The following is a 24,282-nucleotide window of genomic DNA, read 5'->3' as shown; positions in this document are numbered from 1 at the left end:
TTTATTGGTCAGTTAATAAAATTTCCCATCAGTAAAAATTGTTTGGCAATTGGGTTGGATGGACTGCATCACAATTTTTCACTGAAATTGAAGGAGGTATGTTTTTCAAAGAATGGCTTTTCACTTAGCAGTAGAGTTTTAGGCACAAATAAAAGTAAGTAAGCAAAGTACAGGTTTATAGACTATGCTATCTATATATATAACAGCCTAAGCAGCCAAATGACCAAACGACCGGTCGACCGGTCACTATGACGTGCACTGACCACCAGGGGGCAGACGCTCAATGCAGAAGCTGCCCCCTGGTGGTCAGTGCGCTCCCACAGTGGGAGCGGCACTAAGCTGACCGACCAGCGCAGATGCCGGGCTCACTGCTAGCAAGTGCAGCTGCAGCATGAGCCTCTCCCACCTCAGTGGCAGCGAGCTACAGAGCAGTGGCGGTGCAGGCACAGCAGGGCCAGGATGAGCGGGAGCGGCACAGCGCCCGGCCGCCTGCCCCTTTGCGCACTACTACATCCCCCCAGGGGTCCCAGATTGCAAGAAGGCGCAGGCCAGGCTGAGGGACCCCACCAGTGCATGAATCTGTGCACTGGGCCTCTAGTATTTTACATAAGAGAAGGGACTATACAGATACAAACATGTTGTTCTTCATCCATCAAGAAGTTACAATGATTTAAAATATGTATATAACCAATAACATTGCTTTAAAATATACATAGCAAAAATCGACTGAATTAAAAGGAAAGTATAAAAATCAACAACGAATGTGGGAGACTTTAATGTTTTAACAAGTCTTTCATAGTAGCTCTAAAAGCAGACAAAAAAACCAGTAAGGATATAAAAGATCTGAACAATACAATTAACAAGCTTGGGTTAATTGACTAACAGAACACTCTACCTGACAATGGTAAAATAAACAGTTTTTGACATGCATGTAAAACGCTTACCCAAACTGGCCACATGCTGGCCTCAATAAATTGCCATAGTTTGAAATAATTCAGAATATATTCTCAGTCTCTACTGGAATTAAACTAGAAATCAATAACAAAAAGAAAACTTTAAACATCTGAGTGTTTTAGAAATTAATGCACTTTAAATAACCTAGGGTCCAAGATGAAGTCACAACAGAAATTCTAAAATATCTTGATCTGAATGAGAATTAAGATACGACAAATCAAAACTTGTGGGGGCTTCTGCAGTGTGGGGGCATGACTCAGCACAGAGACCCTGGCAGCTGTCCTCTCGGCTCCCTCCCCAGAGCCACCAACCCAGAGAGAGAGAATAAATCAAAACACTGCGTTGGAAGTAATGAGGGAACCATCCCTTATTCTGAAAATTGACTACTAAAAGGAAAATACTAAGCAGTTTTCTTGCCTTTCCTATGAGCTGCATCTCAGGGTCGCCAAATAGTCCTAGTTGATGAGAAAAAGTTCTTTACAGAAGAATGATTACTAATGAATGTGGGAGGCATAATAAAATCACAAAACACAATTTTGCAAGCCATTATATCATTAACTCGGGCCACGATCATCAGCGGATGAAGCTACTGACGAGTTTGGTTGAGCACTTGACAATTAGGCCGACATCCCGTCCCGTCCCCCGCCCCCCCCAGACCACTAGTAAACCTTAGTGTCCCCAGATGGGTCCCCAGCATGTGTGCCTCCTGGTGTGACACCCTAGGAAAGACACAGAGACCAAGGCTACATTTCTAACAAGTGCTCAATGACACCCATGCAGCTGGTCATCAGGCCACATTTTGAGTAGCAAGCGTGTCAAATACTTTGGCGAAGGAAACAAAAAGAAGCAGGAGGGGTGGCAAAATCCTCAGGACTGTTAGCGTACGCTTGCCAAAAGGGTTTACCTTGAACTTAATTGAAGTCATTAGCACCGACTTCCAGGGCTGGGGACGTTTAGGGGATAGAAGAACAAACCACACCAAGGGGAAGCCAACATGCAAACCCTGAAGGAGACGGTCTACGTCTACGACAAGTACCGAGCTCTCCCGGGAGCCAGGACTTAGAGAAGGCACACGAGCCGCACGACGGGCCGGGCGAGGCGGCCGCTTTGGACCTTCACTTGAACCAACTAACCGTCAAAGGACGACAGGAGGATCAGCGTCGGGACGGGCAGTAAATGAGGCCACGGAGCGGCTGGTCATTGGTGAGGCGGCAGGAACGTTGCAGCTCTACCACAGAACAGCCACACGTGACAGAAATGTGTACTGAAGGCTGTGGGGGGAAATGACTGTGCTGGGATTTGTTTTTAAGTCATGCTTCCGAAACATTCATGTGCAGACGACTCACCCAGGCCTCCTGTTGACATGCAGCTCCCGCGTTAGTGGGTCAGGGAGTGGGGCGAACCAGCTCCTAGGCCAGTGATGGCGAACCTTTTGAGCTCGGCGTGTCAGCATTTGGAAAAACCCTAACTTAACTCTGGTGCCGTGTCACATAGAGAAATTTTTTTTATCTTTGCAACCATAGTAAAACAAAGACTTATATTTTTGATATTTATTTTATATATTTAAATGCCATTTAACAAAGAAAAATCAACCAAAAAAATGAGTTCGCGTGTCACCTCTGACACGCGTGTCATAGGTTCGCCATCACTGTCCTAAGTGATGCCATGTGCTGGTCCCCACACCAGGTTTTGAGCAGCAAGGCCTTAAAACCTTTGGCGAGCCCTGGCCGGTGTTGCTCAGCGATCGGGCGTCATCCCGTGCACTGTAAGATCGTCAGTTCGATTCCCGGTCAGGGCACTTGCCCAGGCAGTGGGTTTGGGCCTCAATCGAGGCATGTACGGGAGGCAACTGATTGATATTTCTCTCACATTGATGTTTCTCTCTTTCTCTCTCTCCCTCTCCCCTCCCCCACCCCCCACCCCCAAAATCAATTTTTTTAAAAAATTGCTTTGGTAAAAGAAACAACAGGAGACATTGAAATACATGCAGCAAGGGTAGCAAACACTTGATAACAATGCCACCTGTGTGATGGGTATATTGGGCTAATCATTGTTGTTTGCTTTGGTACATCCTTAAAATTTGTTATTAAAAACCAACCTTCCAGAGGCTCAGGAAGGAGGCAGTGTGAGAGGGCTTGGGGGCGGATCCATTCCTGAGCCGGCACAAAGGGGCACCTGGACCTCATCCTTCCCTCCGCACCTCCACCTTCCCCCCGCATAGCTTGTGGTGGCTCATCAGAGGCACCCTACACGAAGGTAAAGCGTGTTTTAAAATAATGGGGCAGGTGGAATTTTAGAAAAAGGACAGAAGGGAAATAATCAATAGAAAAAAGTAAAAAAAAAAAAAAGAAGAAGAAGGGAGCCAATCAAAACGGAAGGAAGAGAGAGCTAACCTGTGTATCAAAGAGCCAGCACTTTCTATGATGGGCCAGCGCTCGCCTCTGCACACCGCACGGCACACGGTAGGCACGTAATGCAATTATTTGTGGAATAAATGCATAAATAATTGAACTTTCTCGAACTCAACATAAGGACTAAAATGATCAGTTATGTCATTCACAGCATCCACAAAACTGGGGCAGAAAACTCAAAAGCTATTCTAGTGTAGCAGAAAATGACAGAAAACAATTTCTCTTAGCAAGAACATTGAATGATACCTTAATTAATAAAGAAATTTTAAAAAAAAGGACATTGAATGAACTGGGACAGGGTGGGATGGGAGAAAAAAAGACACGGAGTGAACAAACCTGCACCCCATGTTTCCCGGGCCTGGAATTCATGTCCTCCCCACCGCGCCCCAAAGTAGAATGCAGACAATGCAACCGTGAGCTCTTCCGTTTGGGGCCTTGCATCCCTTTGCAGACTTGAGGGGAGCATCAGAACCCTCCCAGCCCCCCAAGTGCACATTTGCACAAATCTTGGCCTCCCGAGGGCTCTGCTTGGAGGCTGGCCCCGGCCCCTCCGCATCCTCAGCATGCACCTCCTCGCAGAAGCCGCCCTGACCCCCAGGCCCCCGCCTGGCCACTCGGTGCCCCACAGCCTTTCTCCAGTCGGAAACGACCTGCTCATCTCCTGCGTACGTACTGCCTGTGACTGTTCCCCCACCACCAGGGATCCCCGAGGGCCCAGACTGTGGCCAGGTGTTGGGCAGGTGAAGGGACCTCACAGACTCCCTGTGGCCTATCCGTTACCCTCAAGGGCTCCAGAGCAAGACCCCAAGTGGGGAAGGGGGCGCCCTGTCCTCTATGAACAGTTTGGATCAAGGAAGTCCACAGGGAATTGGGACTCCTTGGCCTGTGCCCAGGCCTGTGCCTCCGGGTCAGCCAGGCCGGTGAGAGGGGACGTCGGCACACTTCTTACTGTGTAACTGAGACATGACTTAAACCCCTGAGATAGTCCAGGGTCCTCGTCCGGGCATCCATGGCACCGCCCTGCCCAGCTCCTCTACACCCCCTCCCTGAACACCATCTCACCCTTCCCACCTCTGGGCCTCTGCACAAGCGGGTCCACACCCAGCCACCTTCCTCAGCACCCGCCCACTCTGCCACCCCTGGGGGCCCGCTCAGGCACCCGGGCGCCAGGAGCCAACCCAGATCCCCAGCCAGAGTCATTCACTGCGGGGGGGTCGGGGGCTCCCCTTCCTAGCCCCTGGGATCCTGTGGTGTCTCCGTCTGGCTCTGACTAAGTCCCGTCTGGGTCAGAGCGATCTGTGATTAAGTCTGTGTCCCCCAAACTGTGATCTGCTGAGTCACCCGTGACAACCCCCACGCCCACCGCGGCGAAGCCAGCTCAGCAGTCAGGCCCAGAGAGGGGTCAGGAAATGTCAGCGGGCCGATTCCGGATCCCCGCCCCCTCCATCCCGTTCGACCCCATTTTCACTTTGTTCAACCGAGGGAACTTGATGCAAGACCGGAGGGCGGAACCGGGAGTGGACAATCACAGCTCTCCCAGCGCCCACTGTCTCCCAGGCCCGCCATCACCCAGGCCCGCCGTCTCCCAGGCCCACCGTCTCCCACTGTCACCCAGGCCCGCCGTCACCCAGGTGGTCCGTGGGGGAATTAAATATTTGTGTCTGGGCCCAGGTCTGCCTGAGTCCAAAGCCTCATTAAAAGCTTGAGGGATGGAATCCGAGAGCAGGTCACAGGAGCCCCGGCGCTGGGCATGGCCCCCAGTTGTGCCAGCAGCTCACCGAGCCAGGGCAGAGCTCTGGTTTAGAGGCTGGTAAGTAGGTCAGCGAGTCCCTGTGTGTGTGTGTGTGTGTGTGTGTGTGTGTGTTGGGGGGGGGTCCCCGTATTTGCTGAGCTCTCCCAGGCACCAGCCGCCAAACCCTCCGTGCCAGGCTCTGCCAGGGGTGAGTCATTTGCCAAAGTAGATCCCTCCCAAGCCCCTGACAACCTTTGCTCAGGCTGGCCCCACGTCGGATGACCCCTGCCCTTCCCACTTCCCACTGGGGCTCAGGAAAAATGGCATCAGTCCCCAAGGGAGACGGACCTGGGTTCAAATACTGACTTTGCCACGGATTTGCTGAAGGGCATCAGGCCTGTCCGCCTCAGTTTCCCCATCTGTGACTTGGGGCTGTGCAGACCCAATGAGGCAACGCCTGGCCCAGCATCAGACACCGAGCTAGGCGCACGGCATGTGGGTGCGATGCTCCAGCGCTGTAACCACAGGGAGGCCTCTGACAGCCTCGCCCTCCGCCTAAGCCCCCCGCGGGCTGTCAGCCGTGAGCCCAGCTGCACGGTGTCTGTCACCACACCACCCACAGGCTGCCGCCCCCACGCTGTTCCCAGCCGCAGGGACCTGCTGAGTCAGACTGCGACCCTCCTCCATCCTGTCAGACACCACTGCCTGTCCCCTCCGCCCGGATCTCCCCCAACACTGGGCATTTTATTTTATTTTATTTTTATATATTTTATTGACTTTTTACAGAGCGGAAGGGAGAGGGATAGAGTTAGAAACATCGATCAGCTGCCTCCTGCACACCCCCTACTGGGGATGTGCCCACAACCAAGGTACATGCCCTTGACTGGAATCGAACCTGGGACCCTTCAGTCCGCAGGCTGACACTCTATCCACTGAGCCACACCGATTAGGGCTGGGCATTTTGAATATACATCTCGCAGCCCCATTTCTGCTTTAGCAAACTGAGGTCCGGGGGGCATGGTCTGCCCCAATGTATACAAGGAACCAGTTGTGGACCTGGGACTAGACTCAGGTGTGCGGACACCCACCCAGAACACCCCGGTGGGCCTCGGGGGAGATTATGCCTCAGACTCGCCTGCAGGGTGCCCATCAGGTGCAGCTCACCCCTCGGCCCACCCACCTTGGTCTTCCCAGGCCTCAGACACCATCAGTCCACCTAACAGTGGCCATCAGGTCTGGGGCGCTCACTGTGCCAGCACCGTGTTCAGTGCTTGGGGATTTTCCGATTTTCCTCCTATTTCTCATGAGTGGCTCCTCCTCCACACGCTCGCCTGCCCAGCACCCCTGGACCTGCCCCGGCAGCATCCAGCATCGTCCGCCAGCAGCACTGTCCTGCCGGCCGGCCCTTTCCCCAGGACTCCGGCTCACACAGCACGCCGGTCTGTCACTACCCCTCAGCGCTGCCCCGTGGAATCCCACTGCCCCAGGACAGGTCCCAGCTCCCCCAGCCTGGCCCTGTGGCCACCCACATGCCCCCCATACGCAGCCTACAAGACAACCCCCCAGAGACGGTGGGAGACTCCGGGTCCTACAGGGCCTGCACTCCCCACCTGTCTTGCCCACAGGCATGCACGTCTCTCACATTTTACCTCTGCCTGCAAGGTCCTTCCCCTCCCCCATGTAAGACCTGAAGGGGTGTGTGTGTGTGTGTGTGTGTGTGTGTGTGTGTGTATGTGTATGGTGTGTGGTGTGTCCTGCTTTCTTTTCACACTGAGGCTCCAGGACAGGGACTGCACCATGTCCTGGGTGTGGGGGGACAGGCAACATCAGAGTGGACAGCTTTCTGCTGCCACTCAAACCTCACCCTGCATTTTCCTAAATAGACTCCTCACACCCACCTCTTTGTCCATACCGTTTTTCCTACACAGAGAGCCCCCCCACCCCACCCCCCAGACAGAGCCGGGTCTGCAGCCTCCTCTCCCCGGAGGGAGGGGCCCAGGCTGAAGGTCACCACCACAGAGGAGCGAGAAGGCAGGAGCGCCCGCACTCTGGCTGCTTTGCCACTGGGAAGGCTTTGTAGGCTGACAGCAGAGTTCCCTTCTCGACATGAGGGATGTAGACTCAACCTCAGACCCCAGGAGGAACAGTGAGCAGCTGTGGCCACAGAGTGAGTCAGGGATGGAGTGACCTGGGGTCAGCAGGCCACTGGGGAGCAGCCTGAGCTGGGGCTAGAGGCGGGGGTATGAGCAGCTGCAGTTTCAGTATGTCTGGCATCCGCGCCTGACTCGAAACCTCTCAATTAATGCCATCTCACTGGCTCCCACAGATGAGAAGTGGCCATCCCCACAGTGGGTGGCCTGGGAAGAGTGGAAGGTCAAGGTCAGGCCAGTGGCCTAGGGAGGCCCAGCCAGGCACAGGATTCAGGGCCCTGATGCCGGGGTCCAACCCCGGCAGGTCCAGGGGTTCCCAAAGGCGTAGACGGAGTCGGCGAAGAAGGAATGACACGGAGATAGTGTTCAGTTGATCAGCAGCCTAGCCAGGATCTCTAGCCAGGATCTCCAGCCAAGTTCTGGTCTGGATCTCCAGCGAAGTTCTGGTTAGGATCTCCAGCCAGGTTCTGTGTCCATGTTCTCTTGCTAGGTTCTCCAGGTTCTCCAGCCAGGTTCTGTAGCCATGTTCCCTCGCTAGGTTCTCCAGCCAGGTTCTGTCCAGGTTCTCCAGCCAGGTTCTGTCCAGGTACTCCAGTCAGGTTCTCTTGCCAATTTCTGTAGTCAGGTTCAGTCCAGGATCTTTTGCCATGTTCTCTCGCTAGGTTCTGTCTCTAGGTTCTGAGGCCAGTTTCTGTCCAGGATCTTTTGCCATGTTCTCTCCAGCGAAGTTCTTCTGTCTCTAGAGAACGTTCTGTGTAGGTTCTGTGCCTAGGTTCTGTCTCTCCTGGTTCTGTCTTCTTAGTCCTGTCTCCTAAGTTCTGTCTCTTTCTGTCTTGTTACATCTCTATTTATACCAGTTGATTCAATCCTATCAATCTCTATTACAAAGGTTAGGGCGTTTCTTATCTCCATTCCAGGGAGTAAAGATTATGTAGCTTAAGCATGATTGTTCGTAGTTAACGTGATTAATTACCCGCCTGGCACTTAGTTGAGGGGTTTTATTCCCTCCCTACCTTCAGGGGAAAATCCCTACCTGGGGAAACAACCTTTCTCAGAGACCTTGGTTAAAACACATAGTGCCAAGAAGGTGAGCAAACATATTAAGAACAGTATGCCATATATGCCAGGTCCCTTGAAACAGCAAGCATGGACCGGCTCCCGGCACCCTGAGCCTGGGGTGGTGGTCTGAGGGGGTTCCCCCCACCCTCCCCAGCACCTCGTCACTTTCTCAGACTTTCCCCAATCCTCTAGACCAGTGGTTCTCAACCTTCCTATGTTGTGGTGACCCCCAACCATAAAATTATTTTCGTTGCTACTTCATAACTGTAATGTTGCTACTGCTATGAATCGTCATGTAAATATCTGATATGCAGGATGTATTCAGGCGACCCCTGTGAAAGGGTCGTCTGACCCCCAAAGGGGTCGCGACCCACAGGTTGAGAAGCGCTGCTCTAGACTCAGGGCTAGTTTCACCTCCTCCAGGAAGCTCTCCAGGATTAGTCCATCCTATCTCAGGACATCATAGCTTAGAGTAGAACTGTCACAATTTCATTTCCCCCACCCAGATTGGAGCTGCTGGGACCCTGCTCCCACATCCTTCCCATAACGTAGCCGAGTTGTGGGCTCTGTAATCTCATAGCAAGCCCACTCCATCCTGCTCTCTGCTGTCCGTCAGCTTGGGGAGTGGCTGGGCCTCAGGAGGGTTCGATAAATGTCATCTGGATTGACATGTCTGAAAAAGGCCCCAGGCCATGGGGTATTCTAGAGCTGGGAGGCAGGACAAGAGGCCTGAGCTGGACCCTCGTTTCCACTACTTGCTTGTAACCCTGGACGGTCACAGCTCCTCTGCGCCTCAGTTACCTCCTCCACACTGGGTGGGGGTGGTGTGGGGGGTGGGGGGAGGGGGAGAACCAGAATCTAAGATCTTCTCTGGACATTCTTGGTGATGGAGGGTCAAAGCCATAAGCTATGAGAGGGAGAGCCTCTCTGACACCATATAAAACTGAAAATAAAAGTAAACTGTAATATAAGGAAAAGAAAGTCCAACCAAGTTCTGACCTTTCCATGGCTTTGATGTTTTCGTAATACTGTATTAAAACATGTCCCAAAATACTTGCTTCACTGGTGCCTTGCACAGGCTTGGCCTGCCTCTGGGTGCTCGGCCCGTGGTGGGCGCTCATCCTGAGCCCCTCCCAGCGTGGACTCAGCGCTCAGACACCGGGGCTCACGTGCAGCCCCGGCCGGTCCCTCAGGGGGCACTGCTTCTGCCTGGTGGCCATCTCATTCTCCTGTCGAGCTGCTGCCCAGAGCAGGAGACCCCAGGACGCCCGCCCGATCACCAGGCAGGACCACCCCGACCTCACGCGTGGCCCGAGCAGTCTCCAGGGGCTGACTGTGCTCAGTCCCATCCCTGTGGCCTGCGGGCAGGTGCAGGCTCAGGGCTCGGCTTGCCCCAGGTGGCTTCCCTGGGAGGCTTAAAGGCCAGAACGGGACTTCCAGGGAGTGGGAAGAGGAAGTCCCGCTCCCCCACCACACACACATGCTCCCATCCTGGCCCAACAGCAGTTACAGGAAGGTGACTCCCCCAGTGCAGTCAGCTCTGCCATGCAGACACGACCCCAGTCTCTGGTCAGCACATCCTCACAGGGCCCTCACCTCATCAGCGGAACCCCTGGTCTGTAGATGGGTGCTCTGCTGGGGGAAGGGAGGTACCTGATGGTGCCTCCACTCTGAGACCAAACTTGGCCCAGACCCGAGGACCTGCCCAGAGTGGGTGCCATAGGGAGAAGGCCTGGGGGGGGGGGGGAGGCTGGGTGGGGAGGGAGGCTGGGTGGGGAGAGGGGCTGGTGGGGAGAGGGGCTAGTGGGGAGAGGGGTGGGAAGGGGGGAGAGGCTGGGGGGGGAGAGGGGCTGGGTGAAGAGGGAGGCTGGGTAGGGAGGGAGGCTGGGTGGGGGGAGAGGCTGGGTGAGGAGAGGGGCTGGGTGGGAAGGGAGGCTGGGTAGGGAGAGGGGCTGGGTGGGGACGGAGGCTGGGTGGGGAGGGAGGCTGGGTGGGGAGAGGGGCTGGGTGGGGAGAGGGGCTGGGTGGGGAGAGGCTGGGTGGGGAGGGAGCCTGGGTGGGGAGAGGCTGGGTGGGGAGGGAGCCTGGGTGGGGAGAGGGCCTGGGTGGGGAGGGAGCCTGGGTGGGGAGAGGCTGGGTGGGGAGAGGGCCTGGGTGGGGAGAGGGCCTGGGTGGGGAGGGAGCCTGGGTGGAGAAGGGACGGGGCAGCAGAGCTCTGGAGTCCGAAGCCACCGGCTGTCAGCACTGCTGCCAGAGCCCCCAGTGTCCTTCAGAGGAAGCGGGGACCCTCACCCTCAGAGGAAGAGCATCTCCCCGAGGACAGTCTCACACTTTCTCCAGCCCCCGGCTCTGACTTAGCCCATTAGACAGAGGACAGAGGACAGACAGGCTGCAGAGGGCACAGCAGCCCTCCGGGCAGGGGTGAGGCTGACTTACTGGTCACGCAGAGCAGAGTGCGGAGGAGCCACATCCTAGCTGAGGCTGAGGCGCGGAGTGGGCCTGGGCCAGCTCAGCTTCCCCTCCTCGGCGGGGCGCCAGGAGGCGGGGACAGACACACAGACATAGGCAAGGACCCACAGGCAGACAGGCGTTTTCAAGCACACACAGGCGCTCCCACTGGTACCGGCTGCTGGCCTGGCTTCCTGGGCAGTGGTGGCTGAGTCCTGGGAGCTGAGACACACCTGTCACCACATTTCCTGCAGTGGTGAGCTGAGCCGAGGCCTGGAAACAGCTCCGGTGCCCTCAGCCAGGAGCAGTGCTCACCCGACTGTTGTTTATCATCCAGGAGAGTCCCAGCCCCTGCCTCAGTCACACCTCCAGGACACTTCAGCCCAGCCCCCCCTCAGGGCGACAGGAAGTGCCTTCACAGCAGAGCTGGGCTCCTGCACCAGCCCTGCATTCCGGCCCCGGGCCATGGAGGGCCAGGTGAGGGGAAAGATCCAGCCCCTGGCTGCAATCACTTCCTCAATTCAGCTGTGGCTGCTCTTTGCTAGTAAATTCTGGTCACCACGCCATGATGCCAGAGCAGTTCGCCAGAGCAGTTCACCAGAGCGCTGGGCTGGCAGAACAGCACATGTAAGATCCCATTGCTCCCCCAGCTCTCTGACCCACCCCAGCACCCGGAGGACACAGCCGGCAGCCTGCAGTCACAGTTTAATGCCAACTCCAGGTTCTCCGTGTGACGTCTGTGGTCTCTTGTGGAAGGAAGCTTCTCGCCCCGAGTCCCAGGCTGCCGTGCGGAGCAGCGCTGTCCCCCGCGGCGTTCTGTGCTCAGTCCTATGGCCGTCACCAGCCACAGGTGGCACCTGAGCCCTGCCCCATCACCAGTGCCACCAAGGACCGGGCTTTTAAATTTTATTTAATTTTAATTAATTTACACTCAAAAAGGCAGGGGACTCAATGTTTCTTCTCACAGGAAAGACTGTATCTCAAGGAAGAGTACTCTGAAGTGTGGATATAAGTGTTAAAGCACAGAGGACAATGGTGTTGACTTCATGACGGTGAAAATCAATTTTATTTAGTTTCTCACATTAAAAGCTCGCTTTGCCAAAGTCTTGTAAAGTTTGGTGACACTTAAAACATTTTTGCATTGTCTGCTTTGGTCTGACCAAACACCGACTAGTAAGATAGTTCCCTGATGTTACATGGCTATTACACAGATGACAATTCATCAATTTCACACCACAACCACATGCCATCAAAGAAGTTAAACAGCTCAGAAAGCAAAGCTCCAGGTCTGATGATCTCCCTCCCGGACCACGATAAAGACCAGCCCGTCACAGCTCGGTCCCCAGTGTGGGGTGTGCAGGAGGCAGCCAATCAACGATTCTCTCTCATCACTGACGATTCTATCTCTTTCTCCCTCTCCCTTCCTCTCTGAAATCAATAAAAATATATTTTAAAAAAGAAAATGGAAAAATAAAAATAGTGGGAAACCGCGTTATTGGAATAGTTGACAAAATTGAAATATGAACTACAGATTAGATACTACTGTAATGATTAGATAAAATTATACATTTATCAAATTACCCATGTCATAGGGGAGGCCTAGCCCATCTCCACACCACAGTGCCCCTGCTCGGAGGGTCAGGGACACCTGGCAGAGCCACAGGAGGCCCCTCTGCACACCGAGCCGGAGCAGACCAGCAGCGGGGCAGGATGGACCTCAGGACTGCAGCCTGCTCCAGACTTCTGGGAGGCAGGACTTCACATCTGCAGTGTGACCTTTGGGCACCGCAGGAGGCCAGGCGAGGTTGGTGCCTGGATGCTGGACCAGGCACAGGGCCGTTTTCTGCATCTTTGGTGATGTCTAGAATAAGGATTCATCCAAGCTTGCTGATGCCAGCATGGCAGAGCCCTAATCATGAGCATACACAGGGGCCCTTCAAACCCATCTGACAGCGTCGCTATCCCCACAAACACAACTTAAGGTCCCAAAGACTGTGTACAAACCTGGCTGTTCAGCAAGTACATACATATCCAAAAGGAATGTGAAAAAGACTTTAAACAACTGTTAGAGGGCCAACTCAAGGGATATTCCACAACACAAATGGACTGAACTCTTCAAATATATTAATATCATAAAAGACAAAGAAAGGCTAATGAATTGTTCCAGATTAAAGAAGAATAAACGTAGTGCGCGACACTGGATTGCATCCTAGACCAAAAACAAAAACAAAAACAATTTGCTTTAAAGAACATTATTGATTTAGCAAAATATACCATTCCTGGGAATGATAACCAGAAAGTCCAGTCTCTGGTTATGGGCAGAAAGATGAGAGGTGAAGGGTATGACTGTGGAGACTTACACAAAAGGCATCAACTCTAGCTGAAATTTATTTTCATTGAAAGCATTGGGGCTTGGCTGGCGTGGCTCAGTGGTTGAGTGTGACCTATGAACCAGGAGGTCACAGTTCGATTCCAGTCGAGGGCACATGCCCGAGTTGCGGCTTGGTCCCCAGTATGGGGCATGCAGGAGGCAGCCAATCAATGATTCTCTCTCATCATTGATGATTCTATTTTTTTCTCCTTCTCCCTCTGAAAGGGCGAGGACTACGCCCTCCATCTTACCCTGGGTCCTCCATTTTTGGGCAGAGCCATGTGCTCGGCAAGGCTTCTTCCCAGAAGCCCAAGCCTCTGCTAGCCACACCCAGGATTTCTCTGGACTAGCCAATGATAATCAAGGGAAGTGCACGCCATCAATATGATCACATCCTGTGTACCGACTTGCGCCTGGCCAATCGGCAGGACCCACAGTCACCTCTCCACCCCTTACTCCACCCCCCTATAAAACTCCTCGTTCCATCGGGCTAGGCCTCTCTCTGCCACCTGCTGCTGTGTCAGTAAGGAGGGTGGGGGAGCCAGACCTAGGTTTGAAATAAAGGACTCTTTGCTTTTGCATTGGACTCGCTGGCTCCCTGGTGGGCTCTTGGGAATCTTAAAATCTGGGCATAACATTTGGGGGCTCATCCGGGATTCCCAAGACCATCGAGGGACCCCGATCCGAAGAGTCTGACTGACCGTGGTAGGTGTCTGTGTTGTTGTGTGTTCTGCTCTGTGCGAGCTCGTTTCTGGAATCTGTAAGTGCCTGAGGGGTCTAGGTGGACGCACCGTGAAAGACCACAGGCGGGGGAGAGTTGGAAGACGTTCCGCTCCCCAGGAGGGATGAGTATGTCCCTCGCGGATCGGGGGAGAGTTGGAGGACGTTCCACTCCTCAGGAGGGATGAGTATGTCCCTCACGGATCGGGGGAGAGTTGGAGGACGTTCCGCTCCCCAGGAGGGATGGATATGCCCCTCACGAGGGATGAGTATGCCCCTCGCGGATTTGAGACGAGGCGGGTCGCTCCCGCCGGTTTGGCGTAAGGCCATCGTCTAGCTTTCGGGTTTGGCTTCCATGGAGTTGGAAGCCTGTTTTGGTTCTGCTTCCATGGAGTTGGAAGACTGTATTTTCGGGCCCATTTGTTGTTTGTGTTTGTGTTTTTTCGGTTTTATTTTGTGGACTTGCTGGACGGACATTATGGGACAGACTCAAACTACTCCTTTAAGCATTATGGTGGATCATTTTAAAGAGGTAAGGGAAAGAGCCAGCGACCTCAGTGCGGAGGTTCGGAAAGACCGGTGGCAGACTTTTTGTTCCAGGGAGTGGCCGACTTTTAACGTCAGGTGGCCGCCGGAGGGGACTTTCAACCTCCCCACCATCCGCCGGGTCAGGGATGTCATCTCCCAACTTAGGGGGGGATATCCTGGTCAACTCTCTTAAATTGTTACTTGGCAGGACCTCGTGGAAGACCCGCCATCTTGGCTCAGGCCCTTCCTACCTCCACGCCCTCCTGGGCCGAAGCCCATTCTTGCCTTGCAGAGAACGGAAAAGGAGGAGAAAAAGAAGAATCTCACCCAGCCTTCGCCTCCCCCCCCCGTCCTGCAGGGGGGTACTGAAGAAGACTAATCTTTCCTCCCCCATATAGCCCACGGGGGGCGGGGGCGATCCTTCCACGCCAGGAGTGGCTGGGGGCGGAGTTCTGGGAGTGGCCGCGGTTCCGGTAGGAGGCCCGCCTCTCACCCGGCAGAGAGCTCAGCGGGAACTGTCTGCCGCAGCACCCGACTCCACTATCAAGACCCTGCCCTTACGGGCCGCTGGACCCCCGGATGCGGACGGCAACCAGCCCCATCATTATTGGCCTTTCTCAACAAGCGATCTCTATAACTGGAAGGCACAAAACCCTAAGTTTTCTGTGAAGCCGGGGGGACTTATTGACTTGCTAGATTCTGTTCTTTTCACCCATCAGCCCACATGGGACGACTGTCAGCAGCTTTTACAGGTTCTGTTCACGACGGAAGAGAAAGGATCCTCAATGAGGCCCGGAAAGTGGTTCCAGGCGTGGACGGAAACCCAACTGCCAACCAGGCCCAGATAGATGTCTCTTTTCCCTTAACTAGGCCTGAATGGGATTTCAACACGGCAGAGGTAAGGAGAGGCTTTCGGTCTACCGCCAGACTCTAATGAGGGGTCTCAGAATGGCTGCTAGAAAGCCAACTAATTTGGCCAAGTTGGGGAATGTTCAGCAGGAAAGGGATGAGTCTCCAGCTGCCTTTTTAGAACGGATCATGGAGGCTTACCGCACCTACACCCCCATGAATCCAGAAGCTCCTGAAAACAAGGCAGCTGTGATCATAAGCTTTGTAAACCAATCGGCCGCGGATATTAAAAAGAAACTACAAAAAGTAGATAGGTTGGGAGAGAAGAGTTTACAGGATTTACTGGCAGTGGCAGAGAAGGTGTACAATAACCGAGAGTCTCCAGAAGACAGGCAGGCTCGCGTCGTGGCTGCCACTAGCAGTAGGCAAGCTCGGGACCTGGCTAGGGTCCTGCTGGCTACAACCATGGACTCCCCCAAGGAGCGAGACCGTCGCCTCCAACAGCTTGCAAGCAATAAAGGAAGAGGTAAGCAGACCACCCGAGAGGGGAGGGGGGGCTGCAGAAGGGTCAGTGTAGATTTTGCATGGAAATAGGGCACTGGGCTCGAGAATGTCCGAAGAAGGCCGGTGAGAAGGGAGACAGGACTGACCGAGTTAAGGTCTTAGAGCTGGGTGAACTGAGTGATTAGGGGAGTCAGGGTTCGGACCCCCTCCCTGAGCCCAGGATAACTCTCAGAGTGGAGGGGACTCCTGTTAACTTCCTTGTTGACACCAGGGCACAACATTCGGTCCTCCGCACCCCGCAAGGAAAACTGGCAAACAAAAAGTCCTGGGTGCAAGGGGCAACTGGTATGAGCCAGTATTCATGGACTACCTGAAGAACAGTAGATTTAGGAACGGGCTGGGTATCCCACTCTTTCATGGTGATACCGGAATGCCCCTACCCACTATTGGGACGGGACCTACTGACCAAAATTGGAGCTCAAATAACTTTCAGACAAGGGGGGCCTCAGGTCACCGATGGGAAGGGCCGCCCCATTCAGGTCCTGACCATGAGGCTAGAGGATGAGTATCGCCTCTACCAGAAGGCTTCCCCAGTAGAGGGCAGTATGGACAAATGGCTACAAGAATTCCCAACAGCTTGGGCAGAGACGGGGGGGTGGGGCTGGCCGCCCACAGGGCCCCAGTCCTGGTAGAACTAAAACCAGGAGAAGGTCCAGTAAGAATCAAGCAGTACCCCATGCCTCAGGAGGCACGGAAGGGAATTCAGCCTCATATCAGGAGACTGAAGAGCTTGGAGGTGTTAGTTCCCTGCCAGTCTGCGTGGAACACTCCCCTACTGCCAGTTAAAAAGCCCCAGACAGACGACTACAGGCCAGTACAGGACCTCCGAGAAGTAAATAAAAGAGTTATGGACATACACCCAACAGTCCCAAACCCGTACACTCTCTTGAGCTCCTTGGCGCCCTCTAAAGTCTGGTACACGGTATTAGATCTGAAAGATGCCTTCTTCAGTCTACCGCTAGCACCTCAAAGTCAGCCCCTGTTCGCCTTCGAGTGGCATGACCCAGAGGAGGGCTTCAGTGGACAGCTGACCTGGACACGCCTACCCCAGGGGTTCAAAAACTCGCCCACCATCTTCGACGAGGCGCTGCACGAGGACCTGAGTGAGTACAGAAGGGAACACCCTAACCTCACCCTCCTCCAGTACGTAGATGACATCCTGATTGCTGCCGACACAGCCAAGGACTGTGAGCGGGGGACCCAAGATCTATTGGCTACCCTGGGGGCCTTAGGGTACCGGGCATCCGCGAGGAAGGCTCAGTTATGCCGAGAAAGGGTGAGTTACCTGGGATACATCCTAGAGGGCGGGCAGCGGCGGTTATCGGATGCCAGAAAAGAGACTTTTGAAAATCCCTACTCCCACCTCTCGAAGAGAAGTAAGGGAATTCCTAGGATCGGCCGGCTACTGCCGCCTCTGGATACCGGGTTTTGCCAAAATCGCCAGGCCCCTATATGAAGCTACCAAAGAGGGAAGGGCGTTCGACTGGACTGAGAAAGATGAAGCTGCCTTTAGGCAGTTAAAGAAGGCCCTTCTAGGTGCCCCAGCCCTGGGCCTGCCAGATATTACAAAGCCCTTTCACCTCTTTGTGGATGAACACAAAGGGATAGCGAAAGGGGTCTTGACTCAAGCTTTAGGCCCCTGGAGCCGCCCAGTGGCTTACTTGTCTAAGAAGTTAGATCCTGTAGCTGCCGGCTGGCCACCGTGCTTGAGAATTATCGTGGCAACTGAGCTCTTAGTCAAAGACACTGACAAACTGACCCTGGGGCAGGAAATCTGGATTACAACCCCACATGCCATTGAGGGAGTCCTGAAGCAGCCTCCTGATAGATGGATGAGTAACGCACGTATAACCCATTACCAGAGCCTCCTACTCAACCCTCCAAGAGTGCGGTTCCACCCCAGTGCGGCCCTCAATCCTGCTACTTTGCTGCCCGACCCTGACTTAGATGCCCCACTACACGACTGTGCGGGAATCCTAGAGCAAGTACATGGACTCCGGAAGGACTTGACCGACCAGCCCCTCCCTGATGCAGAGGCCACCTGGTTCATGGATGGAAGCAGCTTCGTGTGGAATGGGTGCAGGTACGCGGGTGCAGCGGTGGTCACTGAAACGGACACTGTGTGGGCGGAGGCCCTGCCCTCCGGGACGTCAGCCCAGCGAGCAGAACTCATCGCCCTTACTAAGGCACTGACGCTGGGGGCTGGGAAATGGCTTAACATTTACACAGACAGCCGTTATGCATTTGCTACGGCTCATGTCCACGGGGCAATCTATCAGGAGAGAGGGCTGCTCACAGCAGAGGGACGGACAATAAAAAATAAGCAGGAGATTCTCGATCTGCTTGCGGCCTTATGGCTTCCTGCCAAGTTAGCCATAATCCACTGCCAGGGGCACCAGAAAGCCGATGACCCGGTAGCAAGAGGTAACCAAAAGGCTGACCAGGCTGCGAAGGCAGTAGCCCTTACCTCGGTCCCTACCATGGCCTTACAACTCCCAGACCCAGGGGACCCAGTCTTACCAGCCCAGCCCAAGTACTCCCAGGAAGAATTGCAACGTATCAGAAAGCTCCCCAGAGCCCAGGAAATAATGGGATGGTGGCATACACCAGAAGGGGAACTTATACTGCCAGACCGGCTCGGGGACACGGTATTAGAACATATGCACCGGTCCACTCACCTGGGAACCCGGAAAATGAAGGACTTAATCCGACATGCCGGGATCAAGATTCACCAGCAGAATACCAAGATAGATCAGGTTGTGTCTGCCTGCAAGACCTGTCAACTCACAAACACAAGAGTCGGATCAAATGAAAAAGGGACCAGGCTCAGAGGCACCAAACCAGGAGCACAATGGGAGGTCGACTTCACTGAAATTAAACCAGGGAAGTATGGTTATAAATATCTTTTAGTATTTATAGATACCTTTTCTGGCTGGGTAGAGGCATACCCAACCAAGCATGAAACAGCTCAGACGGTGGCCAAGAAGCTGCTGGAAGACATCTTACCCAGGTATGGTTTTCCTGCTATGATAGGGTCCGACAACGGGCCAGCCTTTATTTCACAGGTAACACAGGTAGTAACCAGGGCTATTGGGGCAAATTGGAAATTACATTGTGCTGATAGGCCCGAGTTCAGGTCAGGTAGAAAGGATGAACAGAACTCTAAAAGAGACCCTTACCAAATTAACCATGGAGACTGGCGGGGACTGGGTGGCTCTCCTACCGTATGCCCTTTACCGGGTAAGGAACTCCCCATACACCCTGGGCTTTACTCCCTATGAAATCATGTTTGGCAGGCCACCCCCTATCATTCCTAACCTTAAAGCTGACCTACTTGCTGAATTTGAAAATCAAGAACTATCTCTTTCCTTGAGAGGGCTTCAGAAGGCGCACGAGGACATTTGGCCGCGCCATCTACGAGACCAGCCCAACCCCAATTCCTCATCAGCACAGACCAGGAGATTGGGTCTACGTCAGAAGGCACCGCCGGGAGACCCTAGAGCCACGTTGGAAGGGTCCCTACACTCTGGTGCTGACGATCCCCACCGCTCTCAAGGTAGACGGCGTTGCTACCTGGGTTCATCACACTCACGTCCAGTCAGCGGATCCATCCATGACCCGGAAAGACTTCATCACCAAATGGAGCATCGATCAAGATCAACGCAACCCGCTCAAGCTCAAGCTACGGCGTGCTCAACCTGCCTGATGCTGGTAACATGGCTCGCGATCACTCCTGTCACCAGGAGCCCCCACAATACTGTGTAATACACTTAGATAATGCCTGCATCTTCATGGACATGGCTCCAAAGAGACAAGGACAATTTATAGGAGCAAAAGATTTGGCTGCCTGAAGCGGCCACGATGCCAATATTATGTTTCATTGTATTGATATGTTATATTAACCTTTGATTCTTTTGCAGGTTTGAATGTATGTTGGCTGTCCTGGAAGGGAGCTGTGTGGCGTGACCCCCCAAAGTAAAGGGTATCTAGCTGCCAAGAGGGCAGGTGCCCAACTGAGCAGGGAAGGGTGCCCATCAGGTTTTGGTCTCTGTTGAGAGACAGCTAACAGTTGGCAGCCTGTAATACTGTCTTGCAGGCCTGAGTCACCATGCCCATGTCAGGGGTAGTAAAGCTGGAAAAAGCCTGTTTAGAATAGAAGGTCTGAGGCATGTTTATGCATAGAAAGAAGGTTTTATACCAACAGTTACTGTTTTATTTTAAATCCATGAAAAGGAATTAGCAAGGAAAGTCAGAAAATCTTAGAGTAGATCAGTATGTTTTTCTCCTTATGTAATTCCTCCGAAATCTGGCAATGCTAAATAAGTCATGGCAATACATGAAGGGATTTGTTCCCTCCTGGGAAGGCACTTAAGCATTCTGTATTGACCTTTCTTGCCAAGAGGATTCCAATTGTCTACAGCTGTTGTCTGAGCTCTCCGTTCAAGCTGGGTTCATGAAAAGCTGGTACCATGGATCTGTCTCTTGCCCAATGGCATAAGCTGGGCCCTCTCTGGAGAAGAAACCTGGGTTCCCCATGATCAATGCCGGGGCCCCGCCAGCAGACGAGGGGATCCAAAGGCAGTTGCTGGGCATGGAGGCCAGAAGGACATAGGTTAACAAGGAGACAGAACTGAACCTCACATCACCCTACTTGGCCCAGAGATGGTTGGTAGTCAATGACTGGTAAGACCCCACAGGGTGGGGCAACCTAAGACAGGCACAGCCGGGGGCCAGTAGGAGAAAACTTGGGGTTCAACAGAGGTGGGGCACAGATCCTCACCCCCCCCCAATGGTGCAGGGGCTTGAACACTCGCCCCTTCTGAGGAAGGTCTCCTGTCCCCATGGCTGCTTCTTGCTTCCCATGCCCAGCCCAGATCAGGAACCAAATAACAGAAGAGACTTGGTCCAGCTGAAAATGGTATCCAGAAAAACGAAGGCTTAGTTTAACAGACTCTAAATTTAAATCTAGCCTAACAAACAGGAATACTTAAGCCTCCTCAAGGCAAATAGTACAGTAGATAAATTAATCTTGATTTGGCTTTTTGATAGCCATGGAGGAATTTTAAGAAGAAAAATCCTACTTCAATAGAAGTTGTTAAATCTAAAATGGTTTCTTTCCCTTCCACCGGACCATTTGTTAAGCTTATAGGGATATTTCAGTTGATAGTTCTGTGTGCCCAGTATGGGCCTCTAGCAACGGTGGAATAGAAATGCAGTCTGTCCCATGATTGAGCCGGAAGTTCCAAGACAAGGGGGGAATGAAAGGGCGAGGACTACGCCCTCCATCTTACCCTGGGTCCTCCATTTTTGGGCAGAGCCATGTGCTCGGCAAGGCTTCTTCCCAGAAGCCCAAGCCTCTGCTAGCCACACCCAGGATTTCTCTGGACTAGCCAATGATAATCAAGGGAAGTGCACGCCATCAATATGACCACATCCTGTGTACCGACTTGCGCCTGGCCAATCGGCAGGACCCACAGTCACCTCTCCACCCCTTACTCCACCCCCCTATAAAACTCCTCGTTCCATCGGGCTAGGCCTCTCTCTGCCACCTGCTGCTGTGTCAGTAAGGAGGGTGGGGGAGCCAGACCTAGGTTTGAAATAAAGGACTCTTTGCTTTTGCATCGGACTCGCTGGCTCCCTGGTGGGCTCTTGGGAATCTTGAAATCTGGGCATAACACCTCTCCCTCTCCCTTCCTCCCTGAAATCAATGAAAATATATTTTAAAAAAGAAAAAGGAAAAATAAAAACACACAGTGGGAAACCATATTATTGGAACAGTTGACAAAATTGAAACATGAACTACCGATTAGATACTACTGTACTGGTTAGATAAAATTATATATTTATCAAATTAGAATTTGATAACTATACTATACTATTCTCTCATAACTATGAGAGAATATCTTTGTTCTCAGGAAATGTTCACTAAAATATTTAGAGAGTAAGGGACACGACTGTGTAAGTAACCCTCAAATAGTTAATGGTTCAGAGAGGGAAGAAGGGGGAGAGGCAGGGAAAGAATGAGAAAATGTGGCAAAATGTTCTTTATTCTACCCTTGAAACTGTTCTGTAATTTCAAACGAAAAGTTTTAGGGCTGGAGGGGCCGTGTTCAGCTTTAGGGCTGGAGGGCCGTGTTCAGCATGATGTAGGACTAGCTACTCTGTCTTGAGAGTCCAAGCATCAGCGGATGAGGGTGTTCCCACAGCCCTGCCTCAGAGCCCCAGCCTCAGGAAACGTGTCCAATCCCCGCTTGCCTTCTGAGTCCTGGGAGAGCATTTGGAAGAGTGAGGATGTTACTGAGACTAGAGAGGACTGCAGTGGAGGCCAGGGCTGGCAAAGGGGGCTGGGGGACGACTGGAGAGCAGCAGTCACCACCCCCATTGAACGGGCACTCAGGAGGGAGCCGCAGACTCAGTGTCAAGGGCCTTCCGTGGAGCCCCCATGGGGTCCTCACAGACACCCTGCTGGGTCATCCAATTTCACCAACGATGGTGCTGGCTCAGAGAAGGTGGTGAAGGAACTTGCCCAAGGCAAATGGCTAGTAAGTGGCAGAGTTGGGACTCAACCAGGTCTATCTTCTCCAGACCCAGGACTCTGAACCAGTAAAAGCGGTGCCTTCAGACCCAAGGGTCTATCATGAGCTATTAAAAAGCAGGGACCTCATTCCACAAACATGCTGGGATACTTGCATCACTGGGTGCCATGCACTGAACTGTGTCCCCCTGAACCCCCAAATTAATATGTTGAAGCCATAACACCTAATTTGACTATATTTGGGGATAGGGCCTTTAGGAGATATTTAAGGTCATAAAGGTAGGGCCCTAATCCAACAGGCTTAGAAGAGGAAGTGATCCCTCTCCCCAAGTGCAGGCAGCAGGGAAAAGCCATGTGAGGACACATGAGAAGGCGGCTCTCTGTAAGCCAGGAAGAGAGGCCTCACCAGAACCCAACCATGCTGGCACCCTGATCTTGGCCTCCAGATTGTGAACAAATAAATTTGTTGTTGAAGCCACCACGTCTTGCTATGACAGCTCAAGCTAATATAGTGGGCCACCTCCTAAAAATACCTCCCAAATAACACACTGAATGGTGTGTGTTGGGGAAGGGGGGCTTAGTGGAGAGGGAGCAAGAGAGAGGATCTTCTTGGCTTTTCATAACTGAGGGGCTGGGAGAGGGGGTTGGGGGTTGCACTTGAGTCATGGAACCAAGAGTCCAAGGTCTTAGACCTCCTGCTTGTCCCCACCTCCTTCCTGTTCAGCTTACAGTCCTGATGCTCCCTGGGAAAGTACAGCAAAGGGCTCACAACTCACATTAACACTAAAACTGGAGATCCCTTCATGTGACAGATGGGGAACCTGAGGTCCCAAGAGGTGAAGGGACTTGCTTCGTCTTTTCCTGTCTGTACATGGGACGAAGGGAGTTCCCTGGGCTCCAGCCCCAGCTGTAGCCTCCATACTATTGGACTCTGCCCCAAAGACACTCTACCTGAGCCAGGAGTGCTGCATCCTGCTCACAGGCCCCCTGAGGAACCCTTACCAATGACAAGAAGGACATATCACAGGATTAAACACACACAACCCCAGGAAGAGATGGGAAGGCCACGTCTTCTCTCCTGCCAACTGTGTGGGCCTCTTGCCCTCACTAACCTACACTGGTCTAGGGCCTCTGGAATTGCTCAGACAAAACAACTAAGAGCCCCAGGCAGGGTATGACTGTGGTAGATTAAACACTAACCACACTCTGGAGTTTTACTTATACCACAGCAAAATCCCACTTCAATGCCTCACAACTATTTGAAACAGGCTTGGAGTTGGCATTTCCCTAATTGCTCCTGAAACATCAAAAGTCTGTGAAATGTTCATAAATTTCACTTTTTAAAAATGCTACAGTAGTTTTTCTTCTAAGACTTACTTTATAAACATGTAAGAAAAGTTCTAGGTTATTGGCAGTGAGATTACACAATAGCAATCTGCCTTGAAGTGTGCTAATCTCAAGATCATAAAAAAAATTTGGTCTTTTTAGTTCTTAAAAGAAAAAATGGTTTAACTTCTAATTTACTTATTATATAAGGTTTAAATGCAAATAATCATACATCAAGTTTATTTGTGTAGCAATTAATGAATCTGTGAAGCCACGAGTTGCTGTTAACTTTAACCCACAGAGCCTGTCAGCATTTCGCCATCATTTTAAGAACGCTCCATGTGAGAGCTGGAATGCTGCTGGAGGCAAAGGGCTGCTGCGGAGAGAGCTGCTTCCTTTCGCCTTCTCTGGGCTGCGTCCCATTCCTCCCCAACAGGACCAAAGGCTAGGCCGTCCCAGCAGTCCTTCTATGGGTTCCGTCCACCTGCCCTCTTCCTGTCTGGCTCTCCTGCCTTCTTGCCTACGTAATTCTCTAGCAAACTCTTCAAAGAGCTGGGTAAGTTTCTGCTCAGCTATGGCCAGATCACCAAAATGGGAATTTTATCAAGGTTTTAATGAGATGTTTCTGTTATACA

The 24,282-nt window shown here is 52.8% G+C and overlaps 1 protein-coding gene across 1 annotated transcript in view; it reads right to left on the bottom strand.

The window, feature by feature from the left end:
* Window positions 1–11,059, bottom strand: part of ITGAE (integrin subunit alpha E) — a 62,695-nt gene extending 51,636 nt beyond the window's left edge. Inside the window, exon 1 of the mRNA XM_059669089.1 lies at window positions 10,743–11,059. Coding sequence (XP_059525072.1) covers window positions 10,743–10,776 — 34 coding nt within the window. The 5' untranslated portion in view covers window positions 10,777–11,059. The remainder of the gene's footprint in view (window positions 1–10,742) is intronic.
* Window positions 11,060–24,282: the final 13,223 nt, after the last annotated feature.

This window comes from Myotis daubentonii, chromosome 16, assembly GCF_963259705.1.
Source record: "Myotis daubentonii chromosome 16, mMyoDau2.1, whole genome shotgun sequence".
Taxonomy (NCBI): domain Eukaryota; kingdom Metazoa; phylum Chordata; class Mammalia; order Chiroptera; family Vespertilionidae; genus Myotis; species Myotis daubentonii.
This window is presented reverse-complemented; position numbering and strand designations above follow the sequence as displayed.